The sequence below is a fragment of the Acomys minous genome (assembly GCF_964271855.1).
Source record: "Acomys minous genome assembly, chromosome: 7".
Classification (NCBI taxonomy): Eukaryota; Metazoa; Chordata; class Mammalia; order Rodentia; family Muridae; genus Acomys; species Acomys minous.
In genome coordinates this window covers 79,881,047-79,903,150 of record NC_140488.1, presented here as the reverse complement: position 1 = coordinate 79,903,150, position 22,104 = coordinate 79,881,047, and the positions used below count along the sequence as shown (strand labels likewise).

The 22,104-nt window shown below is 38.9% G+C and overlaps 2 protein-coding genes across 5 annotated transcripts in view; one reads left to right on the top strand and one right to left on the bottom strand.

Annotated features, from left to right (window-relative positions):
* ZC3H12B (zinc finger CCCH-type containing 12B) overlaps positions 1-22,104 on the top strand; it is a 372,224-nt gene that overhangs the window by 5,404 nt on the left and 344,716 nt on the right. Inside the window, exon 3 of the mRNA XM_084789887.1 lies at positions 7,853-7,952. The gene's annotated coding sequence lies outside the window, so the exon portion shown is untranslated. The remainder of the gene's footprint in view (positions 1-7,852; positions 7,953-22,104) is intronic.
* ASB12 (ankyrin repeat and SOCS box containing 12) overlaps positions 7,378-22,104 on the bottom strand; it is a 60,037-nt gene continuing 45,310 nt past the window's right edge. For 2 of the 4 annotated variants that reach the window (XM_084789897.1, XM_084789895.1), the window contains 2 exons: positions 7,974-8,823; positions 7,378-7,552 (listed from right to left, as the gene is read on the bottom strand). In XM_084789897.1, the coding sequence (XP_084646023.1) occupies positions 7,422-7,552; positions 7,974-8,769 (927 nt within the window). In that variant the 5' untranslated portion in view covers positions 8,770-8,823 and the 3' untranslated portion in view covers positions 7,378-7,421. Of the gene's footprint in view, positions 7,553-7,973; positions 8,824-9,786; positions 10,245-16,148; positions 16,283-22,104 lie in introns of those variants that run through there. The other 2 variants (XM_084789894.1, XM_084789896.1) reach the window with 2 other exon arrangements.

Below are 22,104 nucleotides of genomic sequence, written 5' to 3'. Positions count from 1 at the left end.
GGTTCAGCCTGAAAATTATAGGACATGGGCAGAACACAATCACTTCTTTAACAGAATATAGCACAAATAGTGTGCAGCCCAATTTCTAATAGAGTCCCTTTTCCTTTCTGAAACCTGATAAGCCTAGCCTTCACTATCCACACTTCCATCGGTATTTTGGTTTTTCAAATTGTGATCAGAATTTATTCTTAAGCTCTGCTTACAAGGTTCTTGGGCTTCTGTAGCCACAGTTCAAAATTCTTCCATTATTCCCCCTACAAACCAGTTTTAAGGGCCAGTGATCCACCGGATCAAATTTATCACACCAATGACTCCCAACTCCTGATACCAAATTTCTGTGTTAGATACTTTTTTGTAACTGCCTGTAGCAAATAACTAAAAGAAACTAAGAGAATAACTAAAAGAAATAGAGGAGGAAATATTTTGGCTCTCAGTTTTAGCATGGTAACCATAGAAGTTTGCGTCGAGGTGGCAAGAGTGTGTGGGAGATGCTAAGTACATGGTGCCTACCTGAAAGCAGAGACCTTGAGGCAGAACCAGTGCTAAATCATAAGCCTCAATTCCTGCCCCTCAAGCCACCCTTTCTTCAGCTATGCCTCACCTTCCAAAGGTTTTACAACTTCCAAAAAAATGCTATCACCTTTGGACCAGATGTTCAAACACGTGAGCTATGTGGAACATTTCACATGTAAAGTATAATTGTGTTTAAGTCACATGTCATAGAGTTGTAATAAGAATAATTGTCCAGAGCTTGATACATGCAAACCTATACAAATGTTAGCTATTGGTAATATTGTTATTAAGAACACTATCTTTGCTATCATTGGTATCTTTTGGATACAATGCTTATATTTTTAAAGTTCAAGACTTACACTATCTTTAAATATCTTTTTAAATAAGCATACATGAGCCTGTATTTCTCTATGTACAGATTCCTTTTGACTCTGCAAACTAGACTGTCCCTCTAGTTTACTTATGTATCTTTAGCACCAAATAGAGTTTAAAAATAAATTAGTTAAGAGAATATTTTTGCTAAACATATCCAAATGAGACACTTTTAGATCTAGTATGAAGCTCAGGGGCCAGTGAAGCAGTCTAGAAAGACAGGAAAATTATATAAGCAAAAGAGAAGATTTTTTAAAAAGCCCTGTCTCAAAAAACAAACAAACAAACAGCCCAAACAAGCAATGAAAAAAATATCTATGAAGATACCATTGAGTTTATTTTGTGTTGGTCTGCCCTTAAGTGAAAGAGTTTGGGAGAGGAAACCCTGATCAGAATATATTGCAATAAAAAATATGAAAAAGAAAAGACAGAAAATTACAGGTACATAAGAAAAAGAAGGAGCCTCTCACTCCAGAGTCTTAGAAAATCAACCACCTTAGAAGTCCTGATTAGTTTTTATTGTCAACCTGAAACAACTTAGAGTCACCTGGAAGAGGGAACCACAACTGAGGGATTGCCCAAATCAGACTGCTTTATGGCCCTGTCAGGGAGACTGTTGTGGTTGGTATGTGTGAAGGCCAATCCCGCATGGGCACTACCAACCCAAGGTGGGAAGGCCTGGCTGTATAATAAAGCTAGAGAAGCGTGGGCCAGGCGATGAACCAGTGCACAATCTTCTCCATGGTTTCTACCTCTGTTCATGCTTTACTTCTTGTCCCGGCTTCCCTCAGTGATAGACTGAGTTCTGGGAATTTTAAGATGAAGTAAACCTTTTCCTCCCCAAGTTGATTTTGATCATGACGATTAACACAGTAACAGCTTCTACCATATCTGTAGTATTCTTTTCCTGAGTAGGTATTTTGTGTTCAAGTAACAATAAACCAAGATTAATACCTGATCATATATGTCTTTGGATAGGGCCTCGTTCCTATCCCTGATAACCTCAAACAACACTATTTATAGTAAATACATCCTCACTTTCTCTGTGGGACAGACATTTACCTTATTACCTGTCATCTTGTCATGTGGCTCTCTGACATCTGACAGTGATAAGACAGAAACTTCAAAATTCTATGTATGCATATTTTAAAAGCAATGAGCTAAATACCTACAGTTGGGTTTATCTTGCTTTCTTCTAAGTGTCTCTTTTTCTCCTAACCATGAGGTTTAAGCTTGCATTGGTACATCTTCAATGAAAATTTCAACTCTGTGTTATTATACTAGCTAGTCCTGAAACTCTTTGCATAGTTGAAGCCACACATTATATATTGGCCTGAGTTGAGTTTCCTAAAACTGGGAACTGTTCAGCCTGCTGAGTGACTCTTTTTACCTGGATTGGAAAACACTGACATCAGAAAACCATGACAATTCCTCTCACTGAATAATTCCACTGTGCCAAGTTCTGTATCACTGAAGTAGCATATTCAGCATCCAGAGTGGTACGCTAGCCACAAGGTCCTTTCTCACAGGCAGCCATGCTAGCAAAGGAGGAACTCAATTCATCAGACTCATATTTTATAGTTTGCACTTTGGGCAAGGAACAGCCAAATGTTGCTAGCATTCAGGGTCTAGAGATACAGATTAAGAAAACGTAGTGCTTGTGTCTGGGACATCCTGAGCTTGAAGTGTCAGAAATCTTATTGTAATGGGCTGAAAATGTAGCTCAGCGATAGTAAAATTGAATAGCATGTACAAATTCCAATCCCAAGCACTGCAAACAAAGAAGTAACGTTGAACCAGGCATGATGATGCATTTATAATCACAGTACTCAACATAAAGCAAGGCAAGAAGATTATAGGTTTCGGACCTGCCCTAGCTACAAAACCCTATGTAATAAAATAAAGGGGGGGGGATGGAGAGAAAAAGAAAGCGAGGAAAGGAGAGAGTGTGTACAAATACAAGTGTTAAACTTGTTCTCCTTGCCTGTGATGCTCGACATCTGAATACAGGCATGCTTTATGCTTCCCTTCCTTCAGCTGTGTGCTCAGATGTCACTAACAAGGAGACTTTACCTGGGCTCTTGATATATAACAATTCCCATTTCCATTGTCTTCACTTTCCAATATCTTAATTAGCTTTTCCTCCATCTGTACCATTTACTACTGACTAACATATAATGTCTGTAATTTATCTACTTTTATTTTTTTTATTGCCTTCCATCATGGCAATAAAAGCACTAACAGACTGAACAAAATACTTCGGTAAAATGTACAGCTCTGCCAGATAGTAGTGACTATAATTGAGAAAAGAGGAAGTATTGGTATAAGGGGAGCTTAAAAAAGAATTACATTAATTTTCTTTTTTGTTTTTTGAGACAAGGTTTCTCTGTGTAGCCCTGGCTGTCCTGGACTCACACCAATCTGCCTGCCTCTGCCTCCTGAGTGCTGGGATTAAAGGCATGAACCACTAAGCCTGGCATATTACATTATTTTTTAAAATTATGTATATGTGGTATGTATGTATATCTGTGTGTGGGTATGTAGATATGACTGCAGGTACCTGTTGTGGCTAGAGGTGTTGGGGCTTCCTGGAGCCAGAAGTACAGACAGTTGTGAGGTACCTGATGTGGGTGCTGGGAACTGAACTTGGGCTCTCCGTAAGAATTGGCTCCTCTGCAAGAGCAGGAAGTGCTTAGTCATTGTCCCTAACCCTAAGAAGTGTTGCTGTTATCAAGGAGTTTGAGTCATAGTTCAACAAAGTAGTTAGCATTCAAGTAAAGACTGTAGGAACTGATAGAACAAAACATAAGGATATCTGGAAGAAGAATGGTGAGGCGGGGGCAGCAAACAGTACAAAAGCCCAGAAGCACATCCAGTTCTTTCTAATAAGATAAGCTATATGATGGTATATTAGGGAAATGAAAAGATGGGTAGTGCAGCTGGAATGGAGTGATGAAAGACAAAAGGAGAAAAGAAGGTCAAAGAAGATACCGGATCATGTGATCCAGGATTCTGTGGGGCAGTCCTGTGAGTTACTTCTGAACTTGCTGAACCTCAATCTGTGGAGCTTTGTTGTTGTCGCAGCGAGTCAAGAAGCAAGGGAATTAGGAAGGAGGCCCTGTTAATTATCCAGGCAAGAGGCAGTGATGTGGTAAGAAGAATTTTGGCTTCTGCATGTGTTCTGCAAACAGAACTAGCTGCACCCTGTGATGGCACCATGGATGGAGGTTGTGAGAGAAACAGTACCCATAAGACTCCGAGAGAGGCAGAAAATATACCCTTGTGAATGGACCTAGAAACTCACTGGTGATATGGGCAACACACACACAAGCAGCAGTAGGATATACACCTACCAGTATGGAGCAAGAAAAAGTTTCCTTGTTACAGAAGTTTAGCTTCAAAACGTGGTGACTGGGGTGGGCCCTGGAGTACAGGTTTGTTTTTACATGTTAGAAGGAGGTGAATTTGTTTATATGCTGAGAAAAAAAAAGGATCAATTAAGTAGAAGACAACGAATCTGGCCCAGTGCCTGTAGGCCTGAATTCCTGAGTTCCATTTTCAGAACCCACTTAAAGGTGGAAGGAGAGATGAGTCCAAAAGTTACCCTCTGATTTCCATATATGTGCTGTGGCATACACTTAACAAATAAGTCAAATAGATGTAATTTAAAATAGAAAAAGAAGACAGGATAATCTCTTGGGGGTAGTTGTGGCTGGTGACAAATGACAGATGGAATCAAGAGTACCCACAGTCTTGGTTAGAAAGAAGAAAAGAGGGTCCAATTGTATGTTGACAACAAAGTCAATGCTTTCATACCTGTCTGCTCTGGAAAGTAGGAGGCACTAAAGTTCCAATTTGACAGTGAGAAGAAGAAAGGTAATAGGTGAAAAAAAAATTTTAAGAAAGCTTTGCAATACTCCACGGGGTCAGACATAGCTATTTTTAAAAAATGGCTAGTTAATAAGGGCTCAGGTAGGAAATTACCTAGGTTGGTGCATTCACCTCATTTTGTAGGCTTGTGAGGGCCTATTCTTCTCTTTGAAGCAGTTAGTTAGCAACACTAGATCTCAGTTTTCTAATCTATAAAATAGTCACGAGTATAAGGTTGTTAAATCAAATGAGTTAATCTACATAAAATGAGTATTTAAACACATTCCCCTGAATATAAGAAGTATTTGCATGAAAATAACTCTTTTGAAAAATATTATACTTGATCAACAAATAATTTTATATACAAATGAAGAACAGAGTAATATTCTCATGAAATGTAGTATGATTACATCCAGATGATTGACATATCCATCATGTCACTTACCTATCTTTTTATGGTTTGACATGTAAAATTTACTTTTAGTCATTTTGAAAAGTATAGCACATAATGATTGACTACAGTCACTCTTGTATACAACAGATCTCAAAGTCTCCTGTCTATGTGAAAATATATTCTTTTGATCAGTAATTCCCCATTCCATTTCTCCCCATGCCCTCAGCCTCTGGTGACAATCAATACTCATCATGTTAAAAGAAATAACTCAGGCATAGAAAAATAAGCACTCAATGATCTACCTCATATGTAGATTATAAAAGTAAGTTGATATCTCATAGAACTTAAGAACAGAATGGTAATATCTGTTATAAAATGGCGGAGAAATTCTCTCTTGCTGATTCACATTAACTATAGATAGTATCACTGCATTATATAGACATTTCAAAAATCTAGAAAAAGTGAAAATTTTACCATAAAATTACAAATATTTAAGGAAAAATATTCTTCTTTTTAATAATTTAATTAATTTATTCAGATTACAACTCAATTGTTATCCCATCACTTGTATCTTCCCATTCCTCCCTCCCTCCTGCTTTCACCCTATTCCCCTCCCATAGCTCTATGACCAAGGGGAAATAATATTCTTAACCTGATTTAAACATTAGAACATGTATATAAATGTATGGAAATATTATGTAGCACTTTATACACATGTGCATTTTATGTTTTTACATATAGATAAAATTAAGGTTGAAATGTAATTAAAGAGAAAAGAATTGACAGGAAAGAAAGCAAAGAAAGGGGGAAAGGAACAGAAATCAGGGGTTGTATGATTTCTGAAATGTAGTACTTAGCCCAGAATAGAGAGATTATATGGAGCTAAGCCACAAAGTTCTGGAAATGTAATTTCTAGAAAAGAGGGCAATTATGATTAGAAAGAATGACTAATTTTCAAGTGAGGCCAAGGGTTCTAAAACAGAGTAAGAGTAAATAGTAGTATTGAAACAGTTTAACTACAAGCCAGTGCACTGGAGGTGGGGGCGGGGGTGTCATTGGACCAGCAACTACTCTTAGCCTATCTTGCATGGTTTTCATACTGGACAAAGAAATTCTACTTATTGGACTGGTTACCAAGGAGCTAGCAAGCAGGCTAGAAGTATATATAAGATGCAAGAGCATATTATATATACTTTTGCCACAGAGGGAAGGATCTAGAGCTCACCTAGTATAAAGTGCTTAAGACCCGACCTTGTGAAAGCTGGCAACAGCAACTGAGGGAACAGGGCTACTAGATTCTCTCTGGGGGTCTGTGTCAAGAAACAAAAGGCCAAGGGAAGATTGCATTCAGTAATATTGTCTCTATTTACTTTTCAGACCTCATATGGGAAATACTGTTGGAAGAGTTATTAGAATTTGAGATGATCTGTTCCAACACTTGACCTACTAACTGTCTAGAAGGGGATGGTGAGGCCTGGGAGAGGAAAGGACCGGGGCACTAAGGTTTTCATACACAATGGAAGTACTGGGAGCCAGAAAAAGAACATCTAGAAGTAGTCCTCAAATAAGGACACTCAAGTTTTGCCAGTGTCTCAGTAACCTCATGTTTCACCCTCTCCTTATTGTAGGAGAACTTGAAATGCATCAATAATGGTTTCAATTGCAAGGCCTTTGAAATGCCCACTGTCCATGTGTTTTCATGGCTCAACCAGAGAATCTATGTCTCGCACACCATAGAAAAGGTCACTCTGGTTGTTCCTTACTCAAATGGGTGTACCTTTCTAAACCATAAAGCAAAGAGAGATGCTAGTGTTAACTTCATCCCCAAAAGCTTTAACTTTAAGAATAGTCAGTGTGGACTAGAGTAGATCCTAGAAAAACCAGGTTTAAAAGCCCACTTAAAATTTTCCACATTCGTATATTTTTCAAAACCTTTATAGCAGGGCAGCAAACTCTTACTGAGCCTTGTTGAGAAGGTACCATAATTGGTCAATTTTCTTTCTTCCTTTTTCAGCAGTGAAGATTCCTATGCTTGTGAGGACCAGACTTATGGCCATCCTTCCCGATGACTGATCAAGCCCTTTCCCCAGTGGCCCTCCCCCATTCCCACACATACATAGAAGACACCACGCCACTAGGAATTAGTTTGCTGAGGATTTTATTGTGGAGAATAATGCACCAAGATAACCATGAGGTATTTTACCCTCAAGCTACCTGGGCTACCAGGTAGCTTTGGGAGGTATCATAGGTTCCTGGGAAAGTCAAAACCTGATCACTGATGCTTGAGGTAGTTAATCAACACAGGAGGAATATCCAGTTGGTCAATGGCTTGTGGCTGTTTGGCCCGGCACAAGGATCTGCGGATGGCTAAACGTGCCTGGGACAGGAGTGACCGTGGAGTAGCTACAGCAATGAGAAACAGATTATGAGCATTAATTCTCAGTCAGTGTACTTATAATTTCCAAGCCTACATCTGTTCTGCCATGGCTACTGCAGCCCTAATTTCCTTTCCCTTCTAAGGATTGTTACAACGGTCTCCCAATACATGGTAATAATGGGGATAGAGTGAGATCTAGAAGAGATGCTAGGGCTTCACAACAGTTGGTCATTGGCAGATCTAAGACAAGAGATTGTATAAATGTTTTTTACATACATCTTAGTAATGCTTTCACTCTTGTGGAATCTTTAACCTTTTCTCTATAGGGGCCTAGAATAATGTTGGAGCTGTCTCTCATTCAACCCAAAGGGAAGGACTTTCATGATGATTTGGAACCCTGAGACCTACAGTCAAGAAACCTATGAGGTATCCCTGATCACCACTCACCTCGGGCTTGTAATAGCAATTGGACGCCTTTAATATCTTGGGCAGTTTGATCCAAAGGGAGAGATGGAAGGTAGATGTTAGCTCCAAAATCTATTAAAAGCTGGATATACTCTGGGTCACAATTATGATGAAGGCAAATTTCAAGGAGTGTGCGAGGCTGTGGAACGCGACCTAAGAGGCCCTGGTCAGTGCAGTTGTAATCAGGATCTGCTCCATAGAGCAAAAGCAGGCGGAAGCAGTCGAGGTGCCCATAGACTGCAGCCAAATAGAGGGGGCCAGAACATGAAGCTATGTTTGATGCCCAGACTGGTAGTTTAGCCTTGACATTGGCCTCTGCGCCATGCCCTAAGAGCTCCTGTAAGATAGCAAAGGCACCATCACGAGAGGCAGTGAGAACAGGAGAGCAATTGTTGTAGATGCTACCACTAGGACAGGCGCCAGCTTCTAAAAGCATGCGCACACATTCCAGATGACCATGACTAACAGCAGTGAAAAGTGGTGTTTGTGCTTTGACATCCAAGCTATCAACATCAGCACCATGTTCCAGGAGGACCTTCACACAATTCAAGTGACCATAAGAAGCCGCCAAACGCAATGGTGTTCCAGGTATACCCCAGCCACTCCTGCTGTTGATGAACCGTTTATAGCGTTCCTGACGTAGAAGGCGGTCCAGGGTGCAAGAGTCATTGTCATATACAGCTTGATTGAGAGCCTGCTTCTCCCCTGTGTCAGTGTCCTCCTCCTCCCTCTCAGGCTGCAGAAGAGAGAATATTTTGGCGATGTCCATGATGTTCATTCTGGCTTATTGGGACAGTACTATTTTCATTATGAGGAAGAGGAAGTTCCAGATCTGTGGGTAACAAAAAAGGGAGAGAGACTAAGTGGCCCTGTCAAGTCTAGAATGCCAGGCTCTATGTCTACTCTCTGACCTTCACCATTAGGGTACTTATCCATGGGTGTCCTGTTTCTCAGTTTCAATTTTATTTTAGGAATCAAGATGGCTGTTAAAATAGTCATGTCATTTCACAGCTTGGTGACTTAGCATATACTGTTCTGCCTGCTCCTGAAACTCCTCTGTGAAGATTTCCCTGAGTACTTAGAGATCATAATTAGAATTCATCTACAAACATACACATTCTTACTTATCTTGGGCCATTAGTGAATGAAGTATATGGCAAGGACCCTATAGCCACTTGATATTTCACCATTGATAATAGGGCATCCTCACAGCTGGAGACTTGGGAGATGTATCTTCCTTCATTGAAACTGTGACATTAATGAGTTATCATAGGCCTGGCAGTTAGCAGATCAATAATAGAACAAGAGTTTTGGTCTCAAGCTGTTGTTGTTCATGGGCTTTCTAATAACAGTCTCAGGGGGGTAAGCTTGCAACTCCACCTCTTGGCATTTTAGATGAGTGTCAACTTCTTCCCATCTCCTCATCACAACCAAATAAATATCCCTATCTTAAGTGCCTTTCAGACTAAGCCCTCAAGGGGTTCTGGGAGAAAGGATGCTGATGAAATGAAAACATGGCATCACAAAGAATATAATTAAAAGGAAGACAAGCAGATGGCAGAAACCGCATGTCTTAAGAGCAGGTTCTCTATAGCGACGAGTAGCTTCTCCCTTTGGGACTACTTCAGACCAAGGGTGTCTTCGCGTGCTAACACCTCCTCAGAACCTTCTGCTTCCTTGTCTTTTGACTCAAGCCTTATCCCATTCACTGTCAAATGTAGTCTAGAGCTTTGACTCAGCTTAAACCCTAGCGGTGCTGGTCTCTGTCTAGGTTCTCGACGTGAAGTTCTCTCACCTTAGTTGTAATGTCATCAGGACGAGCTGGCAGTTTCCAAAGCTCAGGTCTCTCTACTTCCCCATATTCTCCAGCCTCAGTCTCAGGGCCCCACACCTCCCTCCATTTATTCACTAGCTCCCCAACTCCTCTTTGTTGAATAGGAGCCTCAGGTACATACCTCTTCAAAGAATATTATGAGGTGGATGGGTGAGGTCACCCTCAACCTTAGCCCTGTCCTCACCTGCCAGCACCAGCTCTGTATATGATCTGATTGCTCATTTGTTCTTGGGGCCCAGTGTAAATAGGATTATGGGAATCAGACAGACCTAAGTTTGTAACTCAACTCTCCAAGATCATAACAAGGCACCCTCATGTGATGTAGTCTCTTCAGCTAAGAGACAGAAATAGTAGACCATGCTTTGTGGGGCAACTAGGATAAAGATAACCTACGTAGATGCCTCCGAGGTGAACTGCATTACATTTTCAACCTCTTCACACTAGCTGCACTCCCTCAACTCACTTAGTAAGGAAAGCCCTTTTCTCCCTCACGCTTCTTTACCAATCATATCCAAACAGATACCTACTCTCTACATACCCACTTCCTATTTACTTCTCTAGGCAGTGTGGCTCTATCCACCCTCAATCTGGAAAAACACTTAAAAGGATAATCTTTGTGACTACATCTACTGGGCATCTTGAAAATCTTTTCTTTCCTCATTTCTTTTATTTCCTACCGTGTGTGTGTGTGTGTGTGTGTGTGTGTGTGTGTGTGTGTTATTACGATTGAACCCAGGGGTTCGTGCATGCTGGCCAAGCATCTTTGTCACCCTCTGCTCACTTTGCAAACTTTTCCGAAGTATGTGTCTTTATAGAATGTTTCATCTTTTAAAACCTTATCAGCTTTTTAAGGAGCTGATATTTATCCTCAGAGTTCTTCACTGCAATATTTATGCGCCCCTGTTTTCTCCTCCATCCTCTTCATTTCAGTCTCAGAGCTCTAGCCCTCACCTTTATTCTAATGACTATTAATCTGTTACACCCCACATCCTCAGGGTTTTTTTTTTCAGTTCCAGGCATATATTTATTGAGTTTCTACAGGTACTTATTACTAGAACCATTAGCAGCATGAAACTTAATCTAGATGTCAGCTCCTTAGCATCTCCAGGACATATTACTCCACTACCTCTTACTACTACTCCCATTCAATCTCATCAGCTCTGGTGGCTTTTACACCTTAGAGAGTCCTCCAGAGCATCTCTTCTCCTCAGTTTCATACCCATTCTAATATTTTACCTCCACTGTTTTTTTTTGTCTCAACTGTTATGGTAATCTCATAACTAGTTTCCCTTTCCAATATCTTTCCTGCGTTGCGTCTAAAAGGATAACATAAAAACACAAATGTGGCCTGCTGTGGTAGTGCACACCTTTAATCACATGCCTTTGATTTGTACTCAGGAGGTAGAGGCAGCTAGATCTCTGTGAGTTTGAGGCCAGCCTGGTTTACAGAGCTAGTACCAGAACAGCCAGGACTGTTACACAGAGAGCCCCTGTCGAGGAAAAAACAAACAAGCCAACAAACCGAAATCAAACAGACAAAGAAACCAAGTGTGATTTATACTAAACCACTTAATAAGTTCTCTTTGCTTTATTTTCTTCTTTTAAGTACTGGGGATGGATCATACAGCTTTGCACATATGCTATTGCTCTATCACTAAGCTATATCCCTAGCACTCTTTTTATGCTTTTAATTTTGAGGCAATATTTGCTTTGAACTTGCAATCCTCCTGCCTCAGCCTCTTTAGTGGCTGGGCCTCCAGTCCCTAACAATGTTTTCTTTTTAATTTTGTTTTTATTTATTTATTTATTTATTTATTTATTTATTTATTTTCCTTTATTAATTTATTCTTGTTACATCTCAATGGTTATCCCATCCCTTGTATCCTCCCATTCTTCCCTCCCTCCCATTTTCCCCTTATTCCCCTCCCCTATGACTGTTCCTGAGGGGGATTACCTTCCCCTGTATATGCTCATAGGGTATCAAGTCTGGCCATGATAATTCACTCACTACTACAGGTATCAGTTTTGCCCCGTTGCAGAGAGGTCATGTGGGGATAGTGGTAAAACAGGTCTGGAGTCCTCAAGTTTTAATCATGAATTTAATAGGTAGTAAGTGTGTGACTGAAGGATATTCTTAATCTCTCTGTATGAACTTCTTTATCACTGCAGAGCAGTTAATGACAATCATTAGAGTAATTGCTTAAAATATGCCCAAGCCTGGTTCTCAATAGCTCATTGGATTAAGCTTCACTTTTGTTATTTTTAAGGACATCTAGGTCAGATTGGATTGGAAGATGGCAGAATAGGGACAAATAGCACTCTCCTCAGTCTTCAGGAATCTGAGAGAAATAATCTGATTTCTGATTCAAAAAAGAGGTAAGCATCATGGAAGGCAAAAGAAGATCAGAGTAAAGAGTAGACCGAGAGGTTATAAGAAATAGAAAGGAGCCAGCCAGATGGTGGTGGTGCACACCTTTAATCCCAGCACTCGGGAGGCAAAGGCAGGCGGATCTCTGTGAGTTCAAGGCCAGCCTGGTCTACAAAGGGAGTCCAGGATAGAGAAACCCTTGAAAAAGAAAGAAAGAAAGAAAGAAAGAAAGAAAGAAAGAAAGAAAAGAAAGAAAAGAAAGAAAGGGAAAATAAAAGAAATACAAACATAGACTGATAGATTCATAAAGGATTTTTTCTATCAAGTCAATAGAATCTAATAACACTTGAGACAAAGTCCAACATACCTTCATAATAAATACTCTGAAAAAACAGGAAGAGAAAGAATATAACTTAATATAATAATGAACAGATATGGCAAATCTATAGCCAGTGTTATGCTAAATAGGAGAAATATCAAAGAATTTCCATTTTTAAAAAAAGGTACAAAGGATCATTTTTCTCTAATTTGATAAATGTGTTCCTTGAAGTCTCAGCTTTGCCAATAGTATAAAGAAAAAGAACACAAATTTTAAAAAGGCAGAAATCAACTTATCTGTACAGGAAGAAGCCAACTTATTTGTGTTTTCAGACCGTATGATACTATATGTAAGAGACCTTAAAGATTTTACAAAAAAATAAACAAAAACAAAAACTCTCAGAACTGATAAATATTTTCAGTGAGGTAGGAAGATACAATATTGACATATAAAACATCCTTCCTATGTGCTGATAATGAACATGTTGAGAAAGAAGCCAGGAAACCATCTCATTTACAATTGCTTCAAAGGATACCTTGGAATAAACTTTTGATAGATGAGTCATTTTTAGTAAAAATTTATAACTGAACAAAAAACTAAGAGAGCAGAAGATGTAAATAGCTCAGATAATTTGAATAGGAAGAATTAGTATTGTAAAAATGGCCACATTACAAAAAAGAAAGAAAGAAAGAAAGAAAGAAAGAAAGAAAGAAAGAAAGAAAAGCAACCAATTTACAGATTCAATTCAGTCCCAAACAAAATTCCAGCAACATTCCTCACAGAAACAAAGAGTGTGATCCTAAAATTGATACTGAAGTGCAGTAAACCCCAAATAACCAAAGTAATCCTGGGTAAAACCACCTATACTACAAGTATCAAAGGCTGATTTTAAATTATACCACAGAGCCACAGTAAAAATATCTGTGTGGTACTGGCACAAAACCAGACACATAAACCAACAGAACAGAAGGCCTAGAAATAAATCCACACAACTACAGCCATCTGATTCTTAGCAAAGGTGTAAAAAAATTAAATCACAGAAAATACAACCTGTTAAACGTTTGGTGATGGAAAACTATATATCCACATGCAGCAGCATAAAGATAGATCCATATCTCTCAACCTATATAAAAATCAATTCAAAGTGGAAAGTCTGAAACTGCTAAAAGGAAATATGACTAACACTTCAAGAAATTGGCATTGACAATGATTTTCTAAAAAAAAAAAAATTCAATAGCATGGTAAATAACTACAAAAAATGGTAAATATAATTATATAAAATTAAAAATTTTTCACAGTAAAGAAACTATTAAAAGAGTGATGATACAGCTTACAGGAGCAGAGAATGGATTTGCTAGCTATTTACCTAACAGTATAAAATAGAAAAAAAAACTTTCACCACCACTTCTGGCCTTGATTATTGATTTCTATGATTTGTTTTGTGGTTAAATTTCCTCATCTATAGGCACAAATAATAGCACATGCTTCATGCAGCTGTTAGGAGAAATAATTACTTCTATAAATTATCTTCTTTCTATGCCTTCTATTTCTTCATGGATTTTTTTGGTCAACTACAGAATGATAGTATATATAGAAAAAAAAACAACTATAGTATATATGTTGTGGTTTTCTATGACTATTGCTCCCTACTTAATATTTTAAGAACCCACAGCTTGAATGGATCTTTTAGATAAGTTAATTTCTTAACCTTAGAGATGAGGAATTCAAAGCTTAGTGGGTACCAGGAACTTTTCTAATGTTACATCACTGTTATTGCGAATTATCTTGTTATCTCAAACACAGACTGTATCTATAACCCTGTACTTTTCAAAGATATTCCACACAGTTGCATAAATAATACCCTCATTTTGAAAATGGTAGAAACTAGAGCTTGGAAGTTAAAACATTTGTGAAGTGCCTTACATCAACCAGATGCATTCTACCAGAGCTCGAAATAAAGTCTAGATTTCTGTACTTTCCATCCACCTTTTTTTAAATTACAACATGAAACAGACCTGAATTCCTCTCTCTTATTTCATATTTAAGTTACATTGCAGCTTTTAGCTTTTGAGCATCATATTGAATTCCAAGGACTTTTGTAATGGAGGTTTCATTTACATTTCCTTTCTCCTGACACTCCATGGGGAGGATTTCCTCATCATTTCATTTGGGGACTTGGGTCTGGTGGTCCCAGTGCTGAAGTTCTTACCTAGGTCACACAATAGGCCACAGTACAGTCTACATTATAATGAGCTTCTAGAGAGAAATGAAGCCATGGCTCAATTAGATAATGACAATAAAATCCAACTAGCCTAATGTGCAAATTCACCTTGCTCTAGATTGTTCATCAAAGTCAGTATATGTATCCTATGAACAAAGAGTTTCTTTTTTAATCCCCATAGTGCAGTCATTTTAAAGATTTCCTTTGTAGCACTGATAATAGTGAAATAAAAGTCTGTTGGTCTTTTTCATTGTGCTTTTAGTACATAAAGTGAAATATATACAATTAAAGAGCCAACTCTCTTGAAATGTTGCTATCAAAGCATTTTGAAAATTGTATGATATAGTAAACAACAAGATCTATTAATAATTTTTAAGTGGTGGTTGATGCTCAATGTAATTTCAGGACCTCTGCCACATTGTAATATAATATACTTGTGATTTATTCTGGTGACCAAGTCATACAAACTTGTAGCACTACCACTACTTGGTGCCTACATTCGTCTTAGAAAAAAAAATGTCAAATTTTAGTGAAATGTCATTCAGAGACAAAATGTAATTGCTTATTTTTTCCACATTTTTTAAACCCTTTATATTTTATCTAAGGCTGCCTTAGAATCTGTGAATCCAGAGTAAGAACTCTTATAGGGGAGTTTGGTTTCTGTGAGAGCTAGAAGATTCCGTAGGACATCACTAGGCTCTTTTAAGTTTCACCTTCTTTATTTCAGCTTGAGAAACTCTTGTCCCTATGCGCTTAAGTCCACTCTACTGCAGGTACCCATACATATTCTGAATAAATAAGAGCAGCCACACATGCCTGTAATTCTTGAACTAAAAAGCCTAAGGCAAGATTTCTAGTTTGAAGAAGTTCAAGACCAGACTATGCTGTACTGTACAGTGAGACTCTGTATCAAAAAGCACTACCAGAACAACCACCACCAACAACAAAATCAAACAAATAATATATTTTTAAAAATAAAAATAGGCCGGGCATGGTGGCGCACGCCTTTAATCCCAGCACCCGGGAGGCAGAGGCTGGTGAATTGCTTTGAGTTTGAGGCAAGCCTGGTCTACAAAGTGAGTCCAGGACAGCCAAGACTTCACAGAGAAACCCTTTCTCAAAAAACTATTATTATTATTATTATTATTATTATTATTATTATTATTATTAGTATTAGTAGTAGTAGTAGTAGTAGTAGTAGTAGTAGTACTTTAAAATTGAAACCAAAACAAAGTAAGAAAAAAATTACAGACACAGTTTGGGACTAATAAGGCAGTACGATTACATGATATCCCTTTTCCCCTCTAAAGGTTCTTCCCTTTCTACCTTCTAAGCACTCCCAGTTGCTGGCCCCAACAAGAAGAACAGGACTTAGGCGTCCCGGATAGAGCTGAAGTTAGGTTTGAGGTACTTACAGGACTTCCACTTGAGCCTGTGCTGAACGGAGAGTTGCAGTTCTAGCCCCTCTGTGAAGCACACAGGTCCTGGTGGAGCTTCCTCAGAGAGCCACTACCATCCCAGGCTGGAGCTGTGTGGACCCTCCGTTCCCACTGGAAAGACTAGGCATTGGTCCCTAGGCTGATTTATTCTGGTTGGCTATTTTTAGTCGGCCCTCCTTCTCCCTCCCTTGACTGTGTTATCTTACCAGTGACATTCTGGGAGTGATCCCAGCAAGAGGAGGGGGGCTGTCACAGGGAAGTCCTAGAAGGGCTGATTGACAGATAGGCATCTGGTAAGGCTAAAGCATGCTCTCAGTATGTCCTCACATACTCTACTACAGTGCTCACTAGGTCACTAAGATAAGTGCGCTGAGCAATAGACAGACATTCCTATGGACCACAAAGGGGCCAGAGAAATCCCAGCTTCAACTCACTAGCTCACCCTCCTCTAGGCTGTTTTTTTTTTTTTTTTTTACTTTCTCTTCCCAAATGAAACCTTTCATATTTTCCTTTCTTTAGGGCTACACTATACCACTCCATTCTCGGTAGAGTGAAGAAGAGGATGAGCAGGGGAACCCTTCATACTAGAATGAGCTCTCTGTCATCTTTCCTAAATCTTAAGAAAATCTTGCTGTCTTATCAATGAACTTCTTCATCTACTCATCCTCGGGTTTAGTCTGAATTAAAATGCTTACCACTCCCCACTCTTCTTACTAAGAGGTAACATTACCAGATTACTGTGTGCAGCGCTAGGAACTTGGTTAAATCACAGTTCTTAAATGTATCGGTTCTCTCTCTCTCTCTCTCTCTCTCTCTCTCTCTCTCTCTCTCTCTCTCTCTCATTCTCTATCCTCCCTCTCTCTTTCTCTCTCTAGATGAAGGAAAAGGCACAAAACTAATTTTTACAGATAACTACTTCATCAATTTTAGATGTTACAAACAAAAGTGGAACCAGCATCCTGCCTCCCTTTGGCATAAAAACCAGCCCATCTGATCAGAGTTAAGGCCCATTCTGTGGATGGGAGTTTATGTATGGTACTATAAACCTAGTCAAAAGCCTGTGGCTAAGGAGGCCATGAGCCCTTTGTGGGAAAAAGCTTCTATTGTTTTTATAAATGGCGATGAAATTGCCATCACATTGTCTTCTAAATAACTGTTTATGCCTATAGATCAGTGCTGCTGTGAGCTTTTGTCAGAGAAGCTTCTTTTTGCAGTGGCCATCAGGAACTGCACAAATTCAATTGGTCAAGGTGCTAAGAATAAGGATTGTTAAATGCTGAGTCCCAAATGCAACATCAATGTCATCCCCTCCAATACTTAGGGAATGTGATGAAAGGAAGGTTGGAAAGAATGGAACTCTGACTTCCTGGCAGGACACAGACATGGATGCTGTACTCCAGAATTCACAGATGTGATTACATGCACAACATTAGGCTTCGTCAAGAGCCTATATCATCTTGGAAGAAGCTTATGGAAGGATTTGTATACACTAAATGTTTGCTAGGGAGAGGGGAAGACATTTCTTTCAACAGTATAGCCACTGGTAAGGTTCCCATTTTCCTGTAAACAAACTCTCACCCATGTTCCTGAGCAACCCTAATGAAAGTCATAGGGACACACACACACACACACACACACACACACACACACAGAGAGAGAGAGAGAGAGAGAGAGAGAGAGAGAGAGAGAGAGAGAGAGAGAGAGAGAGAGACAGACAGACAGACAGACAGACAGAGACAGAGAGAGAGACAGAGAGAGACAGAGACACAGAGAAACAGAGACAGAGGCAGAGAGATGGAGGAAAGACATGAAAGTAAAGGGAGATATTTGTTGGAAAGAGGAAGAGGATCAGTGAGAATGGGGGGGAAGGATATTAATCCCATTAGCATTTGGCTCACAAAGACTCTACCTAATTCTGAAACTACTCTTTATGCTTATCAACAGATTAATGACTAAAAGATGTGGCACACACAATAGAGTTTTATTAAGTCCAAAGAGGAACAAAATCATGTAATTTGAAGGAAAAGAACTGGAGATCATGACTCAATTAGGCAAAATAAATAAGATTCAGAAAGACAAATATATTTTTAATATTTTGGACATAGATTTGTATGTTTGTGAATGTAGAAATGAGACTATGAGGAGGAAGCTCTAAGGGGGGCTAGCAGAATAGAATGTGTGTATGTGTGTGTGTGTGTGTGTGTGTGTGTGTGTGTGTGTGTGTATGAGAGAGAGAGAGAGAGAGAGAGAGAGAGAGAGAGAGAGAGAGAGAGAGAGAGAGAGATGAGGACAAGAAAAAAAAATCTCATATGAGGAATCTAGATTAAAAATGTGTGCATGAGCCAGGCATGGTGGTGCATGGCTGTAATCCCAGCACTCAGGGAGGCAGAGCAGGCGGATTCCTGTGAGTTCGAGGCCAGCCTGGTCTATGAAGCGAGTCCATGACAGTCAAGGCTACACAGAGGAACCCTGTCTTGAAAACAAAACAATATGTGCACATACATCAATATGATAAAGATGAAGGGGCAATATTTAATGGGAAGGTAACCAAAAGGAGTAAATGATAACAGAGGAATGTGAGATAGGAGCAAAGTATAAGTATGTCTTTTTAAAAGGACATAACAAGATAATATACCAAAAAGAATACCATAGTCACATATGGTACAAGTCTTGAAGTACTTCTTGTAACTCCTAAATTTGTCTACACCGAGGCTCCAGCAGTTCTTCAATTAAAGATCAATCTTTTTACTGTTGTATTAATTCTTACTTGAAGTTTCTGCTCATAGATTTGTGCTTTGGTAAACTGTGACTCTTTTAAAGCTATGTATATCCCTTCATATGAGGGGCAAGTGTTTTATTTCATGATATTGTTAATGCCTAGCAAAAATCAAGATATTCTAAAGAGACATCTTTGTCTCTCAATCTGACCATCAGACTATTCAAATAACGGATCCCAAAAGAAATAAGAATTTCCCTAGGAATCTCATGTTGGTAGAAGGAAAAGGCACCAACACTATGGAAGATGTATCACTCAAGAAGAGATTTCACACAGGTCTAATAACTTGTCAGACCACTTTACAGGACAAGACTGACATCCAGACAATGATGAGTCAATGGTGAACAGAGCTATACGCTGTCCAGAACAGCTCAGATGTGTGTATCTCTGACTCTCTAAGTTTTAATCTCATTTCACGACCTTAAGATGAATTTAAGAAAATAACTCTTCCCAAATGTGGCCACATTGAATAAATCTTTTTTTTTTTTTACTCTCCACTGTTAATATGATTATTTTAACTGACTTACTGAGGATGGGTAACAAAATCTGCCCCAGAGCACAGAATGTGACCCATCAAATTTGATGTCAAACTCAGTTCTTTCATGGATTTAAGAAAATATGTTAATTTTGCTTGCTTACCTCTTTTCTTCTTATATAAGTTGGAATGGCAATTTCCAACATTTTTCCATGCTAAATTACAAACAAGAAAGCCTTTTAAGTTTTTACATTTTCTTTGAGGCCTCAGAGATTATATAGAATGTTTTGATAACAAAATGCCTGGAGACTTTTGCTGTTATCTTTCGGTAATAAATGTCTAGTTTTACGACACTGTGGTCAGAATGTCCAATCTGCATGTTTACCATTCCTTTAAAGTTGTTGAGGCTTGTTTGTAAGGATAAGGCTATAGTTTATTTTGACATGTTAGATCAGAGCTTGAAAACATGCATTCTGCTGTTGTTGGAGACATATAACAGATGTTATTGACTGGAGGGGCTTCCCCACATTCCTGTATTCTTATTTTTCTATTTTTTAAAAAAATCAGTAGCTGAAAGTTAATGTTAAAATCCTTAACTATAATCGTCTATTCCTCATTTCACCTCTGTCAGGGTTTGTTTTATTTATTCTGAGTTTCAGTACTCATTTCAGGTCATAATGTCTATTTTTTTCCTTTGGTTTGTTTTTTGACACTATATTTTATTTGTCATCATCCTGACTAGGCCTCCTGCAGGTTGGTTACAAATATGTACTGCATTGTCCTGTCCTGTCCTTTTCTATTTTTTATTTTCTTATTTTTATTATTTTGTATTTGTTTTGAGTTGGGTTTCACTATTTCTCCCTAGTTAGCCTGGAACTTGCTATATAAAATAAGCAGGCATGAAAGTTATGGTGATTTCCCTGTCTCTGCTTACTTAGTGCTGGAATTACATGTGCCACTAAATCTGGCTTTCTATTACTCTTCACTGCCAATTTACCTATCTTGTTGTTGAATGTCAAATGAGTTACTTATATAAATACATGGCAAAGTTTGTTCTAATAGTCTCTGCTATTGTTTTGTGGCATATGTAAACTATTTTCATGTAGATGTTATTTATGTTGATTCTCATTCTCTTTTCATGAACATTACCCGACGCAGTATTTTTAGTATTATATCCTTGCACTATTTTTGTAGAGGTTGCAAACAATGTTAAATTATGCCTGTACTCAGTATGATATGTGACTAATCAAAGCCAAATAGTATTAATGTTTTACCACTCTAAAGTACAGAAACATAACCTCAGTTTAGATTTTTAAATTGTTTTTTTTTGGTTAACACTGTCTTAAGTATCGTATGGTGTTACAAGGAAACAGAAACAAGAGGGGAAAAAAAACCCTCCAAACTAGAGCCATAAAACAGGTGAGGGAGGGAGGAATGGGAGGATACAAGGGATGGGTAACAATTGAGATGTAATATAAATAAATTAATAAAATATGTTTAAAAAAAACAGGCCCAAGACTTCAAGAAACCTGGGAAGTACCCAAACGCTACCACAAGCGATAGAATCAAGAGGTGTCAGTCATGGCAATCTGACTTAGTGACCCATCCTGCAATTTTAACAAAAGGCAGTTTCTGGACTACAAACAGCACCTCCTTCTTCCCTACTCTCGACCACAAACATCAGATTATCAGGTCCTGCAAGGTGCACTCACCTGAGCCCTTGTATACTAAGCCGCAGGGTTTAGAGGCACCAAACTCTCAGACAAATAAGGTTTGCTCTTGTTTTGAGATCGAGCCAAGTCTACTCTTTCATTTTCCTCCATCAACTCATTTCTTACATTTGGTGCAGAACCCTGGGAAGGGCTTCTTAAGAGATCCAGCCTGACCAGGCCCCTTCCTTTGCTGTGAGCCTTTTCCAATTCTCATGTTTTATTCTTTCCTGAACCTTCTAAGAGTCATCCCACTCTCCAAGTTCACTATGACTGAACTGTGGCTGATATATAACCCAGAGACCGCACCCCATCTGGGACCATGACTTCCATCAGCCTTATTGCAACATGAGTGGAGAAAGTTTATTTCCACTCATGCCCTTCCCTTTGTTCTACCATTTCTATATATCAAATATCTAAGCCTAGTTCCCAAAACTCTCTCACACATTTATTTTTCTGGCCAGTGGGCACTCTCTCTATCAAACTTTTCCCCACACTCTGCTTCTCTATACACACCTTCTCTTCCCCCATACTCCCACATCACAGTCTATCCACCACTGCCCTCTTTCTCTCCCTTGACCGCAGATGCTCACCCTATATGCCTCGGGTCTGAACTGCTGTCATGGGTTCTCTTTTTCTTTGATGGAAAAGGTCCAATTGAAATCCCAGCACTATTCCCTCCTGAGGGACCACCTAAATCCTGGCCAGAATAAGAAGATGCTTCTGTTTTTAAGATTACTAATTATTTTAAGTTATCCCAGATGTGCCACAGTAGAACTTCATCTGTTCTGTGGCACCAAACTGGAGCTGTTAGAGCAAAAGCAGTGGCAGCAGAAACAGAACAATCATTATGTATAGGTTGTGGTTATCCTGTGTTGTTTAAACTTGCTAAAAAGCTGGCTTGGGGCATGGGATTTGGCTCTGTGACTTCAGACTCATGAGTGTTTGTCTCAATTGTCCTCCAAAAACCCT